General features: G+C 40.9%; 1 protein-coding gene across 2 annotated transcripts in view; it reads right to left on the bottom strand.

Moving 5' to 3' along the window:
- Nucleotides 1–1941: 1941 nt before the first annotated feature.
- ACAA2 (acetyl-CoA acyltransferase 2) overlaps nt 1942–21298 on the bottom strand; it is a 34576-nt gene continuing 15219 nt past the window's right edge. For both annotated transcript variants that reach the window (XM_047086242.1, XM_047086243.1), the window contains 7 exons: nt 15924–16040; nt 14191–14338; nt 11804–11979; nt 10844–10973; nt 6346–6416; nt 3819–3973; nt 1942–2356 (listed from right to left, as the gene is read on the bottom strand). In XM_047086242.1, the coding sequence (XP_046942198.1) occupies nt 2272–2356; nt 3819–3973; nt 6346–6416; nt 10844–10973; nt 11804–11979; nt 14191–14338; nt 15924–16040 (882 nt within the window). In that variant the 3' untranslated portion in view covers nt 1942–2271. The remainder of the gene's footprint in view (nt 2357–3818; nt 3974–6345; nt 6417–10843; nt 10974–11803; nt 11980–14190; nt 14339–15923; nt 16041–21298) is intronic.

Here is a 21298-nt window from a genome sequence, read left to right as displayed (position 1 = left end):
ACACACACACACACACACACACACACACACACACACACACACAGAGCTAATACCTATATAAACAAAAACAGAATGAAGAAGGGACATGAGAAGGACATGGGTGGATTGAGGGTTAAAGCAGGATTTTTTAATAGCAGCCATCTTGACATTTGGGGCCAGAGAATTCTTTGTTGGGGGGGCCGTCCTGTGCACTGCAGGATGTTTAGCGGCATCCCTGGCCTCTACCCACTAGATGCCAGTAGTCATGACAACCAAACACATCTCCAGATAGTGCCAAATACCCCTGGGGATAAAACCGTCCCCTGTTGAGAACCACTGGGCTAAGAGTATGCATAAAAAAGGACTGAAGACAGGGCAGAATTCGGATAAATTGAGGAGGCTGAAGGAGGAGGATGCAATCCGGGCAAAACTCTGGTCTCCCATCTGTGGCTCCAGTGACACTCAACTAGGCTTCTCTAAATTGTCGTGTAAGCTCAGTGATTTCTAACAGCCACTTTCTACTGTCTGTTTCCCCACTTTCGTTGGCTGCGCAGCCCACGTTAGCAGCAACATTCCTTTCTGACCGCTGGAAGTGCTGGTGGTGGGAGAGAGAGAGGTATCATATGCCTTCTTGTGAGACTGGACTTCTAGTCTTTTCTCAGCCCCACATTTTCCATTTAAAAATACGGTTCTTAAGGGGCACCGGGGTGGCTCAGTTGGTTAAGTGTCTGACTTCGGCTCAGGTCATGATCTCGTGGTTCATGGGTTCGAGCCTCGCACTGGGCTCTGTGCTGACAGCTTGGAGCTTGGAGTCTGCCTCAGATTCTCTGTCTCCCTCTTTCTCTGCCTCTACCCCCACTCACGCTCTCTCTTTCAAAAATAAGTAAACGTTAAAAAAAATTTGTTTTAAAAAGAAGGTACGTTCCCACTCAAATGTCTTTGAAGACTTAAAATACGTAACCAGCACATATCAGGACCAAGTTCAGTAATCTGCTTCTTGGATATTTACCTCAGACCGAATTACGAACATCACTAAACACCACAAGTTAAACTGGTTTTCAAAATTTTGAAAAATACAATTCAACTACAACAAAAAAAGGATTCCATTTAACAAGTGGGAAAAGGACTTAAAATAGACATTTCTCCAAAAAAGATATATGAACGGCCAATAAGCACAGGAAAAGATGCTTCACATCACTACCAATTAAGGAAATGCAACTCAAAACCTAACCTAACCTCACACTCATTGGGAGGGCCATTATAAAAAACAAACAGAAAACAGCAAGTATCAATGAGGATGTGGAGGAACCCTTGCGCGCGGCTGGGGAGAGCGTAAGACGGGGCGGCCAGGGTGGACAACGGTTTGGCAATTCCTAGACATATTAGAAACAGAGTTACCACGACACCCAGCAATTCCACCCCTGGGTACATGCCCCAAAGAACTGACAGCAGGGCCACGAACAGAGATTTGGCCAGACTTGTTTAGAGCGGCGTTACTCACAAAAGCCAAGGGGCCGCAGCAAAGCAGGCGTCCACAGATGGATGGAGAGATAAACAAATGTGCTCTCTACATACAATGGAATGTTCTTCAGCCTTAAAAAAAAGGAAGGAAAGTCTGACATGAACCACAACGTGGATGAACCCTGAGGACATTATGCTGGTGAAATAAGCCAGTCACAACAGGACAAACCCTGTATGACTCTATTTGTGCGGGGCCTTGATTCTTAGAGGCAGACAGTCGAATGGTGGTGGCCGGGGGCCGCAGGGAGGGCACCGGGGACTCAGAGTTTCAGCTCCACGAGATTAAGAGAGTTCTGGAGATGGATGCTACCGGGGATTGTATCAATAACATCAATGTATTTAATAACACTTAAATGTGGTCGATGGTAAATTTTATTTTACATGTATTTTACCTCAATTAAAAATTTTTAAAAATGCAAGAAATGACAGGAAAGGATTAACTGAAGTTAAAGCAGTATTTATTCAATTTTCTTGCACTCGTATTATCTAAGGCATAAGTGGTGATTATTCAGCATTATACCAATTCTTTTAAGGCCTCTGTGGTTGGACGTTTGCTCAGAGATAGATCCCATCTGGTGCAAATCTGAGAGAACTTATTTATTCTGGCGTGGGCTCTTATTCATGAGAGACACATCTTTTTGCCTCACTATCCCTTCATCGAGCTCAATGACTTTCAGTACAGGGCATGTGTGGTTCTGCAGCTGCTCTGAAGGTCACCTGGCTCCCTGTGGCCCTGGCCCCTCGAAGTGCGAGCGGGCCTCGGCGGGCCCCTCAGGCTGTGCTTTCGATGATAACTGCGATACCCTGGCCGCCCCCGATGCAAGCTGATCCCACAGCGTATCTTCCACCCCGACGCCTGCAAGAGAAAGCAGTGGCTGAAATCCACCCGAATAAAAAACGAACAGAGTTAATTCGAAAACTAATTAATTTTTTTTTTTCCACGTTATTTATTTTTGGGACAGAGAGAGACAGAGCATGAACGGGGGAGGGGCAGAGAGAGAGGGAGACACAGAATCGGAAACAGGCTCCAGGCTCTGAGCCATCAGCCCAGAGCCCGACGCGGGGCTCGAACTCACGGACCGCGAGATCGTGACCTGGCTGAAGTCGGACGCTTAACCGACTGCGCCACCCAGGCGCCCCCGAAAACTAATTAAATAGAATTAATAATGGTCACATCTACATTAATCATTCTCATTCAGCTCATCTCAATCTTTCCCCAATCCTCAATATCGGTTTACAGTCGCAAGAGGAGAAAGAATTTAGAAAGCGGAATACTTGTACTAAAAGAAAGTGGTAACACAGAAGGGGGAAGCCGAGAGACAGAGACGCTGAGGTGTGCCGGGGGAAAGAAGAGACAGGAGGTGGCAGAGACAGGCGGAGACAGGCTCCTCCTGAGGAGGAGTGAGGAGCCATCGGCCTCTTTGATTTATATGGTTTCGGATTTTTATGGCACCTTGGAGTGAGTGCAGTTAGTGAAGTTTGTCCATGTGAAAAGGCAGGTAATTTAGAAGCATTTCATGCCCCTTTCATAAAAATTAGACTCCTTTGGATCACAATCTGTTCTCATTCCTCAATCTAACAGAACGACCTTGAGAAAGCCACCTAGGAACTTTCCGGTGCAGGTCACTCATTTCAATTCAATTACTTATTAAGTGAAATGAGTCCCATTTACCTTAACAGGAGCCAGAGTGATTTTTTTTTTTTTAGGCCTGACATATTTGGTTTTGTTTGCAACGTTCCTAACAGAAAGAAATGGTCCAAAACACACAGCACGGGAAGGAGGAGCTCTTCTATTAGGACTGAAAGATTTCAAACACACAGAAGGCTCCTCCTGGAACCCTGGCAACAGTGAAGGAAACACTTAGCTCAGGCCCAAACTAGCAGTTTGCTTCGGTTTCTTAAATGACAGCATCTAGATGGGAACCCTCCCAATATGTTGTCTGGTTTCCTAAATAATTTTATCTCGCTCTTGTAATGGGCACTAGAGTGTGAGCCATGAGGACGGTGGCCTCGTGAGTGCTGACTGCTGTGTACCAGCACCGGGTGGGGGCAGAGCCAGGAGGGGGCATGTGCTGAGGGGCTACACTGAGCCCATGGCAAACATGAGGAAGCGTGCACATCCCAAGTGCAGAGCCCCTAAAAAGTCAACCGAGTCACCTCTAATCTCAGCCGGAAAGGGTATAACTTGTTCCTGGTGAGAAGCAGTACAGGGGGATATGAGGAGGAATGAAAAGTGTTGGACTGTTCTGGGGAAACCTAAATCCGTGCATTTTTACCAATGATGGCAAATATAAAATGCAACAATTTCTAGCAGATACCTTAATTCGTGAACCAGGTGCGCCATAATTCTTGTTCCAGATCCTCCCAGTGGGTGACCCAAAGCAATGGCTCCGCCATTCACGTTGGTCTTACTTGGGTCAAGATCCAAACTCTTCTGAACTGCTAAGTACTGAGGAGCAAAAGCTTCATTCACCTAAAAATAATCAAAACACTGGTAAAAATCCTTACTCATAAGTTGATTTTCAACCGAGAATTGTTCAGTCCTACTGATGGCTAATTTTGCTCTTTTTTTTTTTTTTCTATTTAAACTACCTTGTGGATCCGACTTCAGCCGGGTCACGATCTCGCGGTCCGTGGGTTCGAGCCCCGCGTCGGGCTCTGGGCTGATGGCTCAGAGCCTGGAGCCTGTTTCCCATTCTGTGTCTCCCTCTCTCTCTGCCCCTCCCCCGTTCATGCTCTGTCTCTCTCTGTCCCAAAAATAAATAAAAAACGTTGAAAAAAAAAAAAATAAACTACCTTGTGAGGTTATTTTAGTTTATCTTCAACCACTCTTTGTAAAGACATCAGGTTTGAAAATGGGTGTATTTACTAACTTATACTTTAAGTCCACTGCATCCCTTGGAGAAAAGGAATCCTCAGTAATGTTATAAACACACCTACTAGAGGCAGTGGGAGATGGTCCACAGGTTCTGAAGCCAGAGAGATGGCTCAAATCTTGGCTGAGTGCATGTTCTTTAAGTTCTGGACACTCGAGGTTCCCTCAACAGTAAAATGTGGATGCAGTACAGCCTAAGAGTTATTGTCAAGGTTAAATGAAATTATGGGTATTAAGTGTCTAGTGTAGCACCTGACACATACCAACTATTCAGTAGATGATCGCTGTTAATATTATTACTACAGTGCTACTTGCCATAATTCCTAGAAGAAACTGACATATGACAAAGGATAAACCTTCAGAGCCAGACACACAGAATGGTTACTATGCTGATACTAGGCAGATCTGAAAAGTATTGTATTTATTACTTAACAAGGTTGGCTATATGAATTACCTTCCTGGGGCACCTGGGTGGCTCAGTCAGTTAAGCGTCCGACTTCGGCTCAGGTCACGATCTCAGTTTGTGAGTTCGAGCCCCGCATCAGGCTCTGTGCTGACAGCTCGGAGCCTGGAGCCTACTTCAGATTCTGTGTCTCCCCTTCTCTCTACCCCTCCCCTGCTCACGCTCTGTGTCTCTCTGTCTCTCAATAAATAAATGTTAAAAAAAAAAATTACCTTCCTTCAAGTTCATAGCAGTATATTTTCAACGTGATTGTAGCTAGAAAATTGTGTCAGTAGGAAAACTGTTAAGAGAGGTAACTTTTACAGAGTCGAGATCAAAATCTAGTCGTGTTCTTTCCTACTGTATTTTCTGTTTCCCCAAGATGGTGCTTTGTCTTTAGATCCTACATTATTTTTCCATTTTATATCGGCATTTTATATCGGCATGATCATCAAAAGTCCCGAAGACAATCATATCAAGATGTTGAGCGCTATGTCCTTGAGTACATATACATCTATAAATGATTATGAACAGATTTAAAGAGCTGACAAATTTAAACAGAGTTTTTAAGTGTGAAATCTAAAGTAAAAAATTTAATGACATTATTTGCTAATACAAATATGGTAATTAATTAGCCCCCTTGAGGCTCTAATAATGGAAGAAGAGATTTAAGGATAAGCCATTTGTCTAAAACCATGGTTTCCTGGATGAGAGATTACCACAGAGGAGATCACACGTGTGCCCAGAGAACGCCCCTTCTCTACCAATTTAAATAGAGACGTTTCCTTTGTTGTATTTGTTATCTTTCAATGTCAAGGAGCATATGTTTAATTACCTAAAATTTTCAAATACTCCCCAAATGTAAAATGTATATAATCCAGCCTTAAGTATTTTCTTTTCTACTCCTACTTTTAATTATTCTACACATTTAAGATGCCTTTGTTCTAACCTAATATTAAAAAAAAAAAATCACCATACCAATAAACTTAAGTTTTCTATGCGAAAAATTATGACATCCTAAATCTAGCTGCACTATTGTGTAAAAGCCAAAGATAAGTTTGGGGAAGGGGGAGTTTTAACTTGGGGAGAGGGCCAGAAACTTCTAGATTTGGCATCAGATACAGTTTTCTATTATGTCAATTCTTTTGCTTGTATTTTTTCATTTTCATCCATAAAAGAAGGTTAAAGTTGTTTATTTCTCACCCACCTTATATCATATTCAATTGAATTCAACAAGCACATTAATAGTCTAAAATGCAATAGTCTTATAAGGGTCAAAGAAGTTTCCAGGAATTCATATTTTAGTAGAAAAAATCAGGCTGTTTTAATTATTCAAATATACATAAAGCATTTTAATCAGGTAGACAAAAGTACCAACCCAGGCATGTAATGAAAAGTAATACGTATTTAGATGCACATCATTTGGAAAGGCAATAGCACTAAAACAAAAGAGCTATAAAATACCAAATAAAGCCATTAATGCTGTAGAAGTTGGTGGTTTACTCATATAAAAAAGCATCACACTTACCTCTACCAAATCCATGTCCTTAAGACTCCGTCCTGTTTTCTTCAGTGCCCCATTGATAGCAGGAACAGGACCTATATAAGCACAAAAATCAATTTCATCTTATATTTAGTTAAGTATCAAATTTCTCCTTCTTTACTAAACAGGTAAGGAAGGAAGAAATAATGTGACAGTTATTAGTAGCCACAGTTCTTACTACCTTGATAGCACATTATTCAATGATGGGACAATAAAAAAACAGAAAAAAGAACCCAAGGGAAAAGCTGGTTATGCAGTCCAATTGTAGATGAGAGGCTCACGTGAGACATTCTACCATAAACAGCTTTAAGGGTTCAGACAGCCAAAGGAGTCCTATCTGGGGTTCCGCATTTACAGACCACGCTTCATACCAAATGGCCAGGCAGACCGAGTGCTCTCCTGCATACAAATCACATGCATTCCTAGTACTGAAGAGACTGTGGCTACTCTGAACTTGCAGGCCATCTGGGCAAAAGGCAAGATGCAGCAGTAGCATCTCCACGTGGGCACAGCAAGACAGGAAGCCACAAGGCACTTGAGGGAAAAGATCTCTGAAGCAAAGAGGTGTTTATAATGCCAACAGTAGGCAGAGAATTTAAACAAAACAAAACCCCCTCTGCAGATGCAAAATCTACCCAGTAAGACTTCTGAAACTTTAGCTCCCAGATTACTGATGATCACCCATGGCTGTTTAATGCTGCTCATAATTTTTAGGTATATTGACATTTTTCCCATAAGATAAAAAATCTGGCTAAAGAAGATTATCTACTTCTTTATCTGTTCATAAAGAACGAAATTGCCATAAGTTATCTATCTATCTATCTATCTATCTATCTGGTATGTTCTGCTGAATTCAAGTAGTCAAATATCCCGCAACAAGTTTCATAAATATACCTAAGGTAAATGAGAAATCAGTCTGTATGAGAAGCATAATGCAATCTAAATATAACGTAACTTGTTTTGTCACCTAGTTAAAATGTTCTTTGGACAACAGTATGCTTATTGGTTGAGGGCACCCAGTTAGCGCTTTTCAATTTGAAGAACCAGTTTTGCGCGTTAGCACAGAACCTAGTTCCAGATTCTCTTTGTATCTCTAAGGCCCCAAAGCAGGATGGACAGTCAACAGGAAAGCATGTTTTCCAGCATGGTCAGGGATGAAGCATCCTGTGAAAGACACTCAGAACTAAAAGCTGAGGATGTGACACCCACCATCCTACATACTTCCTTGCCTTCATATCCATATTAGGCACGACTCGATATGTTGTTAACTTAGAATCATTACACTATCCTGGGCCGCAACTTGAGTTTTAAAGGATGTTCCCATAACACTGTTATTTACCGGGATTCAGGAAGTTATAGTATTCTCATTGGGAAAAGGAGATCTCATTTCTAGGCCTACCACTAAATAGCTATGTGACCTTGGGTACCTTTTTTGGGCTACAAGCTTCTCATCAGAAGTGCTCTGAATTGGTTTTTAACATTTTTCTTTTTAACCACTGGAATCCTTTCTACAAATAAAGCCCAATAAAAGATAAAGCCAGAGCTGCTACAGCTAAAGAGGTTCCAAGCTTCACCCACTATTGCCATCACTGGTGAGTTCCAGGGAGCACTGTCTTTCCATATGTGTCCTTCCTTGGAGCCATTACTGTTCTTTCTCGGTCCTGGCTTTTCCCCTTTTTCTGGGTCAGTAGCTACTCTACAGTGCTAAGGATTGCTTGATGTTGGAGAACTGCATAACTGAGGAAACTATTCTTAGAAACTGGATTGATGAGTCAGTCCCCACCACTCAATAACGGCTCTCCCTGGCTTATTCATCTGGTGCCATTTCATGTAGTTAACTTGTTTAATCCCATGTGACAACCAATAGACAGCTGTTTAGGTGAAGGGACATTTGACACTGTGGGGCATTCGGTATATATGCATCTGTTCAAGCCCTGAAGGGGGAAAGAATCAAGCCTTCCACAATGGTATTTGTTGTACTACAGGGCCAACATTCAGACCCTGGAAGAGAACGAAGGAAAATTATATTTTTTTTTTGCTGACTATATTAATGTAACAGAACCTAGGAAAAATTGAGGTTAAACTGAAAAAGAACTACAAAATAACTACTTACCTCTATCAGATAGATTTGATTGATCATCAAAGCCACCTAGGTACACTTAAAAAAAAAAAAAGCCATACTCCCAGGCTCCACCCTGGAAGTACTGAAACAAAATCTTTCGAGGTGGGATTACAGGCAGATTTTGATGATCACTTGGGGTTGGGAACCACTGTTCTAGACACTGAAATGATAAATGCCATACCAATACACAGATGTTTAAGTTTTTAAGCTACCTTCCATCTCTAAAACAAAAGCTGATGTTTTGTTGATAGCGAGTAGCTGAAAGCTAACAAGCTTTTAAACCTGTAACATAGAAAAAATGGACTTTTTTTTAAAGTTTATTTATTTGAGAGAGAGAGAGAGTGCAAGCAGGGGAGGGGCAGAGAGAATCCCAAGCAACCTCTGCGCTGTGAGCATAGAGCCTGATGTGGGGCTCAAACTCATGAAACTGTGAGATCAAGACCTGAGCCGAAAGAGAGTCAGAAGCCTAACGGACTGAGCTGCCCAGGTGCCCTCCCCCCCCCCCCCGCCCCCCCCAAATGGACTCTTAACAGATGTTTACACAGCTTAAAGTTTAGTTAAAGTAATCTGAAGCACAGTGAAAGCCGACAAAGTATGGACATGCCAGCTTTCTTTTTTAGGAATTCTGTAGAGAGACATCTCCGAAGGACACGGCAGCAAACACGGTTGGGTATTAACTCAGTCCCAATCAGCATACTGGAATTACTCAGGTAGAAGCTTGAGGTTCACACTGAAGGACCTCTGGGAATGCAGGTCACAACAGGTCAACCTCCCTCTAGCGTGGGACCTACTTCAAAAATTGATTAGTTGAAGAAGGCCGAATTAAGCTCATAGCAAAATCTCTGGGCCTATCAAGAATCTGAACATAGCCCTGGCATAGGCTTTTCTTTGGGGTATGAGGGTACAGGTGGGACACATCAAAGCCTCTGGGCATGAATGTTTTTGTAAGTGAGGCCCCTCATTAGTTCCGAGGATGACAGGAACTACTACAGTCAGCATCAGCTGCAGTTCCTGGAGTGTATCCAGCAAAAAGCTTTTCGTTCTCTTAATTCATATTTTTCAAGCCAAGAAAGAGTACACGGTTGGCTCTTTAACAACTGTGTGGATCCACTTACAGGCAGATTTTTTTGATAAACATAGTAGAGTACTATAAATGCACTTTGTCAATAACATTTCCTTTTCTCTAGTTTATCGTAAGACTACAGTATTTACTACATATAAAATATGTGTTAACAGTTTATGTTATTGGTAAGGCTTCTGGGCAACAGTAGGTTATTGTAGTTAAGTTTTGGGGGAATCGAAAGTTATACTTGGATTTTGGCTACATGACAGCTGGCGCCCCTAACCCCCACGTTGTTCAAGGGTCAACTGTACACGTTTGTAGGGGTTCTGCTAATCTTTGCCAAGTGAGATACACTGTAATTCTTCATTTTCCTATTAAGGCCCAGCTGAGCCAGGTGGGCATGACTTTGACTTCCTGAGACAACACGGTGAGAAGAGCACTTGAATTAGAGAGGCCCGGTTCTCATCCTGGCTCCATCACTTACTGGTCTGGAACTTTACAAGACAACCTCCCTAAGTTTCAATTTTCTCATTCACAAAGGGGTTGTGGGAAGAAGAAATGAGATATACTAGTGACCACATGCAGAACAGCCAGCATTCAGGAATCTCTGTTTCACCCCAGGATCTCTCCCCCATCGCGTGTTCTCTCATCTTGTCCCCACCTTGTAATTCTTCTCTGTTCTATTCTGGGTGTTAGTTTTAAAGATCTCAAATGGCAATGGAACACTACTTGGCAATGAGAAAGAATGAAATATGGCCTTTTGTAGCAACGTGGATGGAACTGGAGAGTGTTATGCTAAGTGAGATAAGTCATACAGAGAAAGACAGATACCATATGTTTTCACTCTTATTCCTGAGAAACTTAACAGAAGACGATGGGGGAGGGGAAGGGGGAAAAAAGTTACAGAGAGGGAAGGAGGCAAACCATAAGAGACTCTTAAAAACTGAGAATAAACTGAGGGTTGGTGGGGGGTGGGAGGGAGGGGAAAGTGGGTGATGGGCATTGAGGTGTTGTCTGGAAACCAATTTGACAATGAATTTCATATTAATAAATAAATAAATAAATATCTCAAATGGACAGTAAGACATGATTAACCGCCCACAAGAGTCTGTACAGTCTTGGTTTTCCTACTGTGCCTGGCACCGTTTTTCATGAAGATTAGTTGTTTAAATGACTGATTACCAATCTCCTTTTCTCCACAAGTGACCTTGATTTGGCTACTGTTTAAGGTATCTGAATGTCAGAGAAGAGTTAACTCTGGAGACATAACAGACCGGTCCGTTTCACTGCAAACTTACCAATACCCATGATAGAGGGATCACATCCAGACGCAAAATAGCCCACAATTCTTGCGAGTGGTGTGAAGTTATGTTTTTTAACGGCATCTTCACTAGCTATGATAACAGCTCCAGCACCATCGGATATCCCCTTGGAAATAAAAACAGAAGATTAATTAGAGGGCAAGAGGATCCAGTTAATTATGATCTGAACTAACGGGGTAATGTTAGGATTATGGTAATACAGAGGAAGCAGCGCCACAATTTGGGGGATAGCAAGTAGTGCCCGCAGTGCTCGGGTGGGCCGGAGACTGACTCGGGCACAGAATGCCACTTCACCGATGGAAAACAGGAAACGGTGGCAAGAGGAGCTTATATCCAGAAGTGGGGAGAGGTAAGAAATCTGATGAGTTGTATGCACCAGGGAAAAAACAAAACAAAACATGAACACAGGTAGATTTCCTTCCAGATTCCTCAGATAATAGTCTGAAAGAACCAAGAAATTGGAAGAGTATTATATGAGAGCACCTAGTTAAAATATTTTGGTTTGGACCATGAAAACCCCAATTAGCAGAATATGAACACTACTAATTTTTTTTTCAAATTTTTAAAGTTTTTTTATTTTGAGAGAGCTAGTGGGGGGAGGGGTGTGGGGGAGAGAGGGAGGGAGGGAGGGAGGGAGGGAGAGAGAGAGAGAGAGAGAGAGAGAGAGAGAGAGAGAGAGAATCCCAAGAAGGCTCCTCGCTGACAGCACAGAGACTGACGTGGGGCTTGAACTCACAAACTGTGAGATCATGACCTGAGCCGAAACCATGAGTCGGACAATTAACCGACTGAGACACCCAGGTGCCCCTATGAACACTACTAATTTAAGCTAAATTACTAAAGACTAGTATGAAAAGTATCTAAAAGACACCTCACGATTACTCTGCACTGAACACAATAAGAAGAGTTCGAGAGTTCAAGGTACGTGCCACCTACCGACGCATTCCCTGCAGTAACGGTTCCTTCCTTCTTGAATACTGGAGGCAGTTTATTTAACTGCTCCAGGGTTGTTTGGGGCCGCGCGTGCTCATCTACCTGCATCATCTGTTTCCCCTTCTTAGTCTTCACCTCAATTGGTACCATCTCATTATTAAAGTAGCCAGCATCATTAGCTGAAAATAGGAGACCATCATAAGAATGGGAAAAAAAAGATGATATAAGAAATGAAATCAAACACATCCTTCAATGTAACTTCTGGTCTCCCCTTTCCCCACAGCCCTACTTTAAAATAAGCCTTTACTACATGTACAACTGACCTTGCCTGTCGGAGGATTAAATGTACTGCCATGAATCTATACAAATGCATTCTGCATCTTTTTTACCTTATAATTTTTGACCTTTTTTACTACAATTTTTTTTTACAAGGTACTGCTAGATTATTAGCAGTCCTAGTCTGTTAGCTACAGGTATAATAGCACTAAGTAAATTTAAGTCTTATTTAAACTTCTCTGAGTTGAGAAGTAATTTAAAAGGTACCAAGTTGTACAACAATAATTATTGTACACTTAAAAATACGCTAAGAGGGTAGATCTTACGTTAAGTGTTTAGCACAGGAAGAAAAAAGAAGTGGTCTCTAAAAGAAGTGAGCCAAGAAACGTGTAACCGAAATGTAGTGACAAGCAACCTGAAGAAACGATATGAGCTATTACTGACACAGTTCCAAGTGTAACAGCTTACCTACTTCCATCTCCACTGACTCGAATGGACTACAGTAATCTGACGCGTCAGAAATAAGGATATGCAGGGAGTGATACCACCTTAAGTGTGAAATCACTTTACAGCAGGCTAAAACACTTCCCATATTTGGATTTCACAACTCTATTAGGGAAAAAAGGGAAGGCAAACATTTTTTATCTCCATTGTACAGACGCTCAGGGAGTACATGACTGAGGTCAGATAACTTCTATGTGGCCAAGGCAGAGAGAGAACTGATGACTCTTGACCTCTGGACCAACACCTTCGCACTTTAAACGTGTCACCGAAAAACACAGAGAATGAATTGGTTGGCATCAGCTCCAGCCCACTCCTCCCGCTGAAATGCTAAGATGGACTTCACGCTCACTATTCTAAGTATGTAACATCCCTAAATAAGAGTTTCTGCTCCTCTGTAACAGTTTATTTCAAAAACTTTTTTCAGGAGACTCTCAAACTTCTTCAGCTCACCATCCTTCTGAAACACTGCTGGCGGGGTACCCGCTTCGGGCTGGCCTGGCAGCAGCGTGGAATGTTATACCAAGGACGCTGTAGCTCTGGCTGTGGGGTAGTGTGCTATGTCTTCCAGTTGGGTGCAGTGATGCTCAATTAGGAACGGGAGGAGGAAGGCACAAAAGGATACCCAGTGGGTCCTTTCCAAACATTATCGTCCCCTCCCTGTGAGTAGGATATGCCTCACAGAGGAAAACATCCTCTGTCCCGGCAGCCCCTGTGACCCTTCATCTCTCACAGTGTATCAGAGCCCTCAGTGTTCTACTAACAACAGAACCAGTTCAGGGCAAAATGTGAGCGTCTAGATAAGGTCAGTTAACAAGGCCACTTTTAAGTAGTATTACTGTATTGCAAAAGAGAAATTTCTGGTTAATTTTGCAATCATTAATAGAATACCTGACCATCTAAAAGCAAAAGAATGAAGGAAAAATGTGATTTTCAAGAGGTGTAATTAAAAAAACGTTTTTTAATGTCTCTCATTTTTGAGAGACAGAGAGAGTCAGAGTATGAGTGGGGGAGGGGCAGAGAGAGAGGGAGACAGAACCCAAAGCAGGCTCCAGGCTCAGAGCTGTCAGCACAGAGCCTGACGCGGGGCTCGAACTCATGGTCCACGAGATCATGACATGAGTCAAAGTCGGACGCTTTACCAACTGAGCCGCCCAGGCGCCCATCTAAAGGTGTAATTTAAAACAAATATTATATGACCATTATCGTCTGAAATGAAAGAAATCTCTTCTATTTTTTTTTTTTTTACGTTGACGTACAACTGACATGTAACGTTATATTAGTTTCAGGTGTACAACAGAATGACTCAACGTTCATATATACAGTGTGGCAAAACGAGCACCATGATAAGTCTAGTTAACATCTGTCCCCATACATAGCTACAACAACTTTTTCTTGTAATGACAACTTTTAAGATCTACTCTCTTAGCAACTTCAAATATGCAATACAGTATCGTTAACTATGGTCACGATGCTGCACATTACATACCCACGACTTATTTGATAAACTTTATTTTATGACTTCTTTTATTTTATAACCTTTGATGCACTTTACCCATTTCACCCACACCCATAGTTTTGTATAGATATTTATAATATCCAATTTCACTGACCAGCTTTCCACCTCTGCTGGGACTGCAGGGCGTATTTGTCACAGTCTTCTCTGCTTATGTTGTATTTCACAGCGAGATTCTCTGCAGTAATTGCCATGGGGAGTTGGATGTGCTGATCTGTTAATCCTGACCACAAAATATCTTCCAGCTATTAAAAAGACATGCATAATAAAATGATTTGTTAAAGCATATCTTTTGAAAGTAATATGCTATAATGTCTTGACATTTAAATAATTAATAAGAGGAGAGTAAAATTACATTTCCTGACAGCATTTACTCCTATACATATTTGGTTCTGCGACATTTTAAAAAACACCCAATGTCATTATAAAATGCACACATTTCCCCCTCTCTCTAAACGTGGGGCACTAAAGAGAGGCAACGGTGCTAAATGTACAGGGAGAGAACACAGGAAGTCAACCTACAAGCAAAAATTACACCCTCAGGGCCACGTTTGGAAGAAACCTAACACTGAGTTCTCATGCAATGTTGCCCTGTAGCCACCTTTGTGAAGCACGATTCTGAGCTCTGTAGACAAGCCTGCACGTGTCTGTGCCCTTTTCAACCCGTGCCTTCGATGACAGGGACAGCTTGTTCTATCAGTCACTGTGAAGTTGAAGAGACCTGGGACACGTAGGTTCTTGAGGAACAGAAAAAGTCGTTACTTATTATCCAGTTAGTTGGTCTCTGGTAAGCATGCCCTTCTGTTCCTTCTAGATGGCCTCAGCGCCTTTGAGTCACCGACCTTTCTGAAGGCTGTCTCAAACATACTTCGTCTAAGATACTATCTCATATTTCCTAAGTCTTATCCCTTCCAACTTTCAAAAAGACCAGGTGAGGGACTGGCCTGAAGAGTGTAAATCTGTCATTACTGTTGGAAAATGCTAACAATATAGAATGTCACATGGGAGGGACAGCACACGATCATTCCTCATCAGCACTGTCATTCCCACGCCGTAGCTCTCAAAGATGTGAAGATCAGTTTTTGTCTGATTTAGGACAATATAATCTGTATTCAAAGAGAATGTTTAAAAAAAAACAACAACAAAGAGAATGTTTTCTATGATGAAGAAGTATCTATTCATTGGAGATTGCTTCAGAAATAAAACTTCCGGGGCGCCTGGGTGGCGCAGTCGGTTAAGCGTCCGACTTCAGCCAGGTCACGATCTCGTGGTCTGTGAGTTCGAGCCCCGCGTCGGGCTCTGGGCTGATGGCTCAGAGCCTGGAGCCTGTTTCCGGTTCTGTGTCTCCCTCTCTCTCTGCCCCTCCCCCGTTCATGCTCTGTCTCTCTCTGTCCCAAAAATAAATAAACATTGAAAAAAAAAAAAAATTAAAAAAAAAAAAGAAATAAAACTTCCATAAATCACAGTAAAGATTTAATTACTGGGTTTCCCAATTATTCATGAGAAATTAATCAATTCAAGCTCTGCCTATCTTTTTGATCTGCCTCTTCCCTTCCTCCATTCTCCAAGTATTAATTCCACTACCAGAGGTGTGGGGAGATAAAGTCTATGTGGTTTTTTTTTTTTTTTTAATGTGGGTTAAAATGTCAAAACTAAAAACCAAACTGGGCTTTTGAAATAGTTTACAAATTTCAAATCATTCGTATCTTGTCAATCCCCTATTAAGGAAATTGGTTTCAAAATTTGTTTTCTCTCTCCCAACATGGTGTTATTAAAATTATTAGCGTAATGGCATGACAAAAAATTTTTAAACACTTTAATGGTTCCAACCTTGAGATCTGATCCCAACTTGGTTCCAAAACGCGCGTTTCTGACACAGTAGGGAGCCTGGCTCATGCTTTCAGTTCCTCCGCACAAGACAACTTCAGCATCCTTCACACAAATTTCCTATTTGAAAACAAATGAGCAACAAACAAAACCTTATATTGTGGCAGGAGTATGTATCAAGCAGTAAACTCCCAGTAAATCTAATGGGTTATGAATCCCAGTGTACCGTGCCTCAAAAGGAAATACTTGTAACTTGTAAGGCAAATGCTACAGCACCTATTCCCAAGACACAAGGGGAGAAAAAATTAACAGACTTCAACTGTTTGTACACAAGTGACAAATTCTACCTCTGTTTTGGCAAGGAATGGTAATTTTGAACCCAGTATAAATCTTGAAAATCAGCAGAGATATTAATGCCTGGCATAACACAGATTGTAAGCCAATGATAAAGAACAAATCCTTTAAAAAGACAAATGTAGGGGCGCCGGGTGGCTCATTCGGTAAGTGTCCGACTTCAGCTCAGGTCATGATCTCACACTTCGTGGGTTCGAGCCCTGCATCAGCCTCTGTGCTGACAGCTCAGAGCCTGGAGCCTGCTTCCGATTCTGTCTCTCCCTCTCTCTCTGCCCCTCCCCCACTCATGCTCTGTCTCTCTCTGTCTCAAAAATAAATAAACATTAAAAAAAATTATTTTAAGACAGAAGTAGAATTTATCCTTATATTAATGGATGAGTCTGAAGCAGACCACAGATTTACAAGGAACAGGTTAACTGAGAGGGCTCATAAAAAGAAACCCATTTCATTCTTCTAGCTTTCCACTATTTGCATTTCTTAGAAAAGAAGCAAATAACAAGCTTCCATAGAGCCCAGTTTTCACAGTGACTGCTAGGAAAATCAGGATCACTGTTTCAGCTGTATCATTATAGAAATAAATTAACTTGAAAACAATTTATTCATTACAATATGTCTGTGTCTTTCATTCTGTAAAAATATGAAGACATGGGCAAATAAAATTGCATTTCACTATATTCCTTTTCCCTTGTGCTCAAAGGAACAAATGCATTTGCCCAACTATCCCTTAAAAAGGAATATTTTTTTTTTTAATTTAAATTTTAGTTAACATACAGTGCAATATTGGCTTCAGGAGAATTCAGTGATTCATCACTAACATTCAACACCCAGTGCTCATCACAAGTGCCCTCCTTAGTAGCCATCACCCATCCAGCCCATCCCCCACCCACCTCCCTCCATCAACCCTCAGTTTGTTCTCTATCATTTACAGTCTCTTGTGGTTTGTTTCCCTCTCTCCTCCCAACTCCCCTCCACCACTTTCCATATGTTTATCTGTTTTGTTTCCTAAATTTCACACGAGTGAAATCATACAGTATTTGTCTTTCTCTGATTGACATATTACACTTAACATAATACATTCTAGCTCCATCCATGTCATTACAAATGGCAAGATTTCATTCTTTCTGATGTCCGAGTAATATATATATACACCACATCTTCTTTATCCATTCATCAGTGGATGGACATTTGGGTTCTCTCCATTGTTTGCCTATTGATAAACATTGGGGTACATGTACCCCTTTGAATCTGTATTTTTGTATGCTTTGGGCAAATAATAGTGCAATTGCTAGATCATAGGGTAGTTCTATTTTTAGTTTTTTGAGGAACCTCCATACTGTTCTCCAGAGTGGCTACATCAGTTTGCATTCCTACTGTCAGTGCAAGAGGGTTCCCCTTTCTCTATGTCCTCACCAACATCTATTGTTTCTTGTGTTGTTAATTTTAGCCATTCTGACAGATGTGAGATGGTATCTCCTCATGGTTTGGATTTGTACTTCCCTGATGATGAGGGATGTTGAGCATCTTTTCAATGTGTCTATTAGCCATCTGGATATCTTCTTTGGAAAAATGTCTATTCATGTCTTCTGCCAATTTTTTTTCTTTTTTAAGTTTATTTGCTTGGGGGAGTGGGGGAGGGGCAGAGAGAGAGAGAGAGAGAGAGAGAGAGAGAGAGAGAGAGAGAGAATCCTAAACAGGCTCCACACAGCCAGTGCACAGCCCAACTCAGGACTCAATCCCATGAACTGTGAGATCATGACCCGAGCCAGATGCCTAACCAACTGAGCTGCCCAAGCATCTCCTGCCCATTTCTTACCAGGGTTATTTGTTTTCTGGGTGTTGAGTTTGACAAGTTCTTCATAGATTTTGGATACTAAACTTTTATCAGATGTCGTTTGCAAGTATCTTCTCCCATTCCATATGCTGCCTTTTAGTTTTTGTTGTTTCCTTCGCTGTGCAGAGCTTTTTAGCTTGATGAAGTCCCAATAGTTCACATTTGCTTTTGTTTCCTTTGCCTTCAGCAATACATCTAGTAAGAAGCTGCTCCAGCCAAGTTCAAAGAGGTTATGGCCTATGTTCTCCTCTAGGATTCTGAAAGTTTCCCGTCTCGCATTTAGGTCTTTCATCCATTTTGAATTTATTTTTGTATGTGGTGTAAGCAAATGGTCCAGTTTCATTCCTCCGCGTGTCCCCATCCAGTTTTACCAACAACACCATTTGTTGAAGAGACTGTCTTTTTTCCATTGGATATTCTTTCCTTTTTTGGTTTAGATTAGTTGACCATATAGTTGTGGCCATTTCTGGGTCTTCTATTCCATTCCATTGATCTTTGTATCTGTTTTTGTGCCAATACCATACTGTCTTTTGTGCCAATACCATTATAGTTTTGTAATATAGCTTGAAATCTGGAATTGTGATATCTCCAGTTTTGTTTTTCTTTTTCAGGATTGCTTTTGCTATTCAGCGTCTTTTGTGGTTCCATACAAATTTTAGGATGGTTTTTTCCAGCTCTGCAAAAAATGCTGGTGGTATTTTGAATAGGGATTGCATAAATGTGTAGACTGCTTTGGGTAGTATGGACACTTTAACAATGTTTATTCTTCCAATCCATGAGCATGGGATGCTTTTCCATTTCTTTGTGTGCTCTTCAGTTTCTTGCATAAGCATTTTATAGTTTTCAGACCTTTTACTTCTTTAGTTAGGTTTATCCCTCGGTAGCTTGTTTTTGGTGCAACTACAAATGGGATCAATTCCATGGTTTCTTTGTCTGCTGTTATTGGTGTATAGAAATGCAACAGATTTCCGTACATTGATTTTATATGCTGTGATTTTGCCAAATTCATGTATTAGTTCTAGCAATTTTTTGCTGGAGTCTTTTGGGTGTTCGACACAGAGTAGCATGTCATCTGCAAACAGTGAAAGTTTGACTTCTTCCTTGCTGATTTGTATGCCCTTTATTTCTTTTTGTTGTCTGATTGCTGAGGGTAAGACTTCCAGTACTATATTAAATAGTGATGGTGAGAGTAGATATCCTTGTCCTGCTCCTGACTGTAGGGGAAAGGCTCTTTGCATTTCCCCATTGAGGATATTAGCTGTGGGTCTTTTGGATATGGCCTTTATGATGTTGAGGTATGTTCCATTTATCCCTACTTTGTTGAGGGCTGTTATCAAGAATGGATGCTGTATTTGGTCAAATGCTTTTTCTAAATCTATTGACAGGATGATACGATTCTTATCCTTTCTTTTATTAATGTGGTATACCACATTGATTAATTTGTGAATATTGAACCAGCACTGCAGCCCAGGAATAAATCCCACTTGATCATGGTGAATAATTCTTTTAATGTACTATTGATTTTGGTTTGCTAATATCTTCTTGAGAATTTGTGCATCCATGTTCATTAGGGATATTGGTCTATCAATCTCCTTTCTAGTGGGGTCTTTGGAATCAAGGTAATGCTGGCTTTGTAGAATGAGTTTGGAAGTTTTCCTTCTATTTCTACTTTTTGGAGCAGTTTGAGAAGAACAGGTATTGACCCTTCTTTAAGTCTCTGGTGGAATCCCCTTGGGAAGCCATCTGGCCCAGGACTTTTGTTGGTTGGAAAATTTTTGATTACTGATTCAATTTCTTTATTGGTTATGGGTGTATTCAAATTTTCTATTTCTTCCTATTTCAGTTTTGGAGGTTTGTGAGTTTCTAGGAATTTGTCCATTTCTTCTAGATTGCTTCCATTTCCTCCAGTCTGTTGGCATATAATTTTTCATACTATTCTCTTACAGTGGTTTATATTTCTGTGGTGTTGGTTGTGACCTTTCCACTTTCATTTGTGATTTTATCTATTTGAGTCCTTTCTCTTTTCTTTTTCATAAATCTGGTTAGGGACTTATCAATTTTGTTAATTCTTTCAAAGAACAAGCTCCCGGTTTCATTGATCTGTTCTACTGTATTTTTTGTTTGTTTGTTTCTATATTGCTTATTTCTCTTCTAATCTTTATTATTTTCCTTCTCCCTTTAGGCTTTATTTGCTGTTACTTTTCTTAATTTGAAAAAAATTTTTTTAATATTTATTTATTTTTTAGAGAGAGTGTGAGCGGGGAAGGGCCAGACAGAGAGGGAGAAATAGAACCTGAAGCAGGCTCCAGACTGTGAGCTGTCAGCACAGAGCCCAATGCGAGGCCCGAATCCACAAATGGTGAGATCATGACCTGAGCCGAAGTCAGACACTCAACTAACTGAGATACCCAGGCACCCTCTGCTATCCCTTTTCTAGCTCGTTTAGGTGTAAGGTCAGGTTGTGTATTTGGGACATTTCTTGCTTCTTGACAAAGGCCTGAATTCCAATAAACTTGCCTCTTAGGACTGCCTTTTTGCATCCCAAAGGTTTTAGGCTGTTGTGTTTTCATTTTTATTTGCCTCCATGTATTCTTAAATTTCTTCTTTAATTTTCTGCTTAACCCATTCATTCTTTAGTAGGATGTTCTTTAACCCCCATGTATTTAGGGCTTTCCAAATTTTTTCTTGTGGTTGACTTCAAGTTTCATGGTGTTGGGATCCGAAAATATACATGGTATGGTCTTGATCTTTTTGTACTTGCTAAGGGCTGATTTGTGACCCAGTATGTGATCTATTCTGAAAAATGTTCCATGTGCACTTAAGAAGAATGTGAATTTTGCTGCTTTAGGATGAAAAGTTCTGAATATATCTTTTAAGTCCATCCGGTCCAGTGTGTCATTCAAAGCCATTGTTTCCTGGTTGATTTTCTGCTTAGATGATCTGTCCATTGTCGTAAGTAGGGTGTTAAAGTCCCCTACTATTAGGGTATTATTATCAATGAGTTTCTTTCTGTTTGTTATTAATTGACTTATACATTTGGATGTCTCCAAGTTGAAGGCATAAATATTTACAATTGTTAGATCTTTTTGAGGGATAGACCCCTTAATTATGATAATAATGCCCTTCTTCATTTCTTATTACAGTCTTTGTTTTAAAATTTAGTTTGTCTTTGGGGCATGTGGGTGGCTCAGTC

The sequence above is a fragment of the Lynx rufus genome, unplaced genomic scaffold (assembly GCF_022079265.1).
Source record: "Lynx rufus isolate CCGP_SWC_20201006 ecotype Redwood Valley unplaced genomic scaffold, mLynRuf1.p SCAF_20, whole genome shotgun sequence".
Lineage (NCBI taxonomy): Eukaryota > Metazoa > Chordata > Mammalia > Carnivora > Felidae > Lynx > Lynx rufus.
This window is presented reverse-complemented; position numbering and strand designations above follow the sequence as displayed.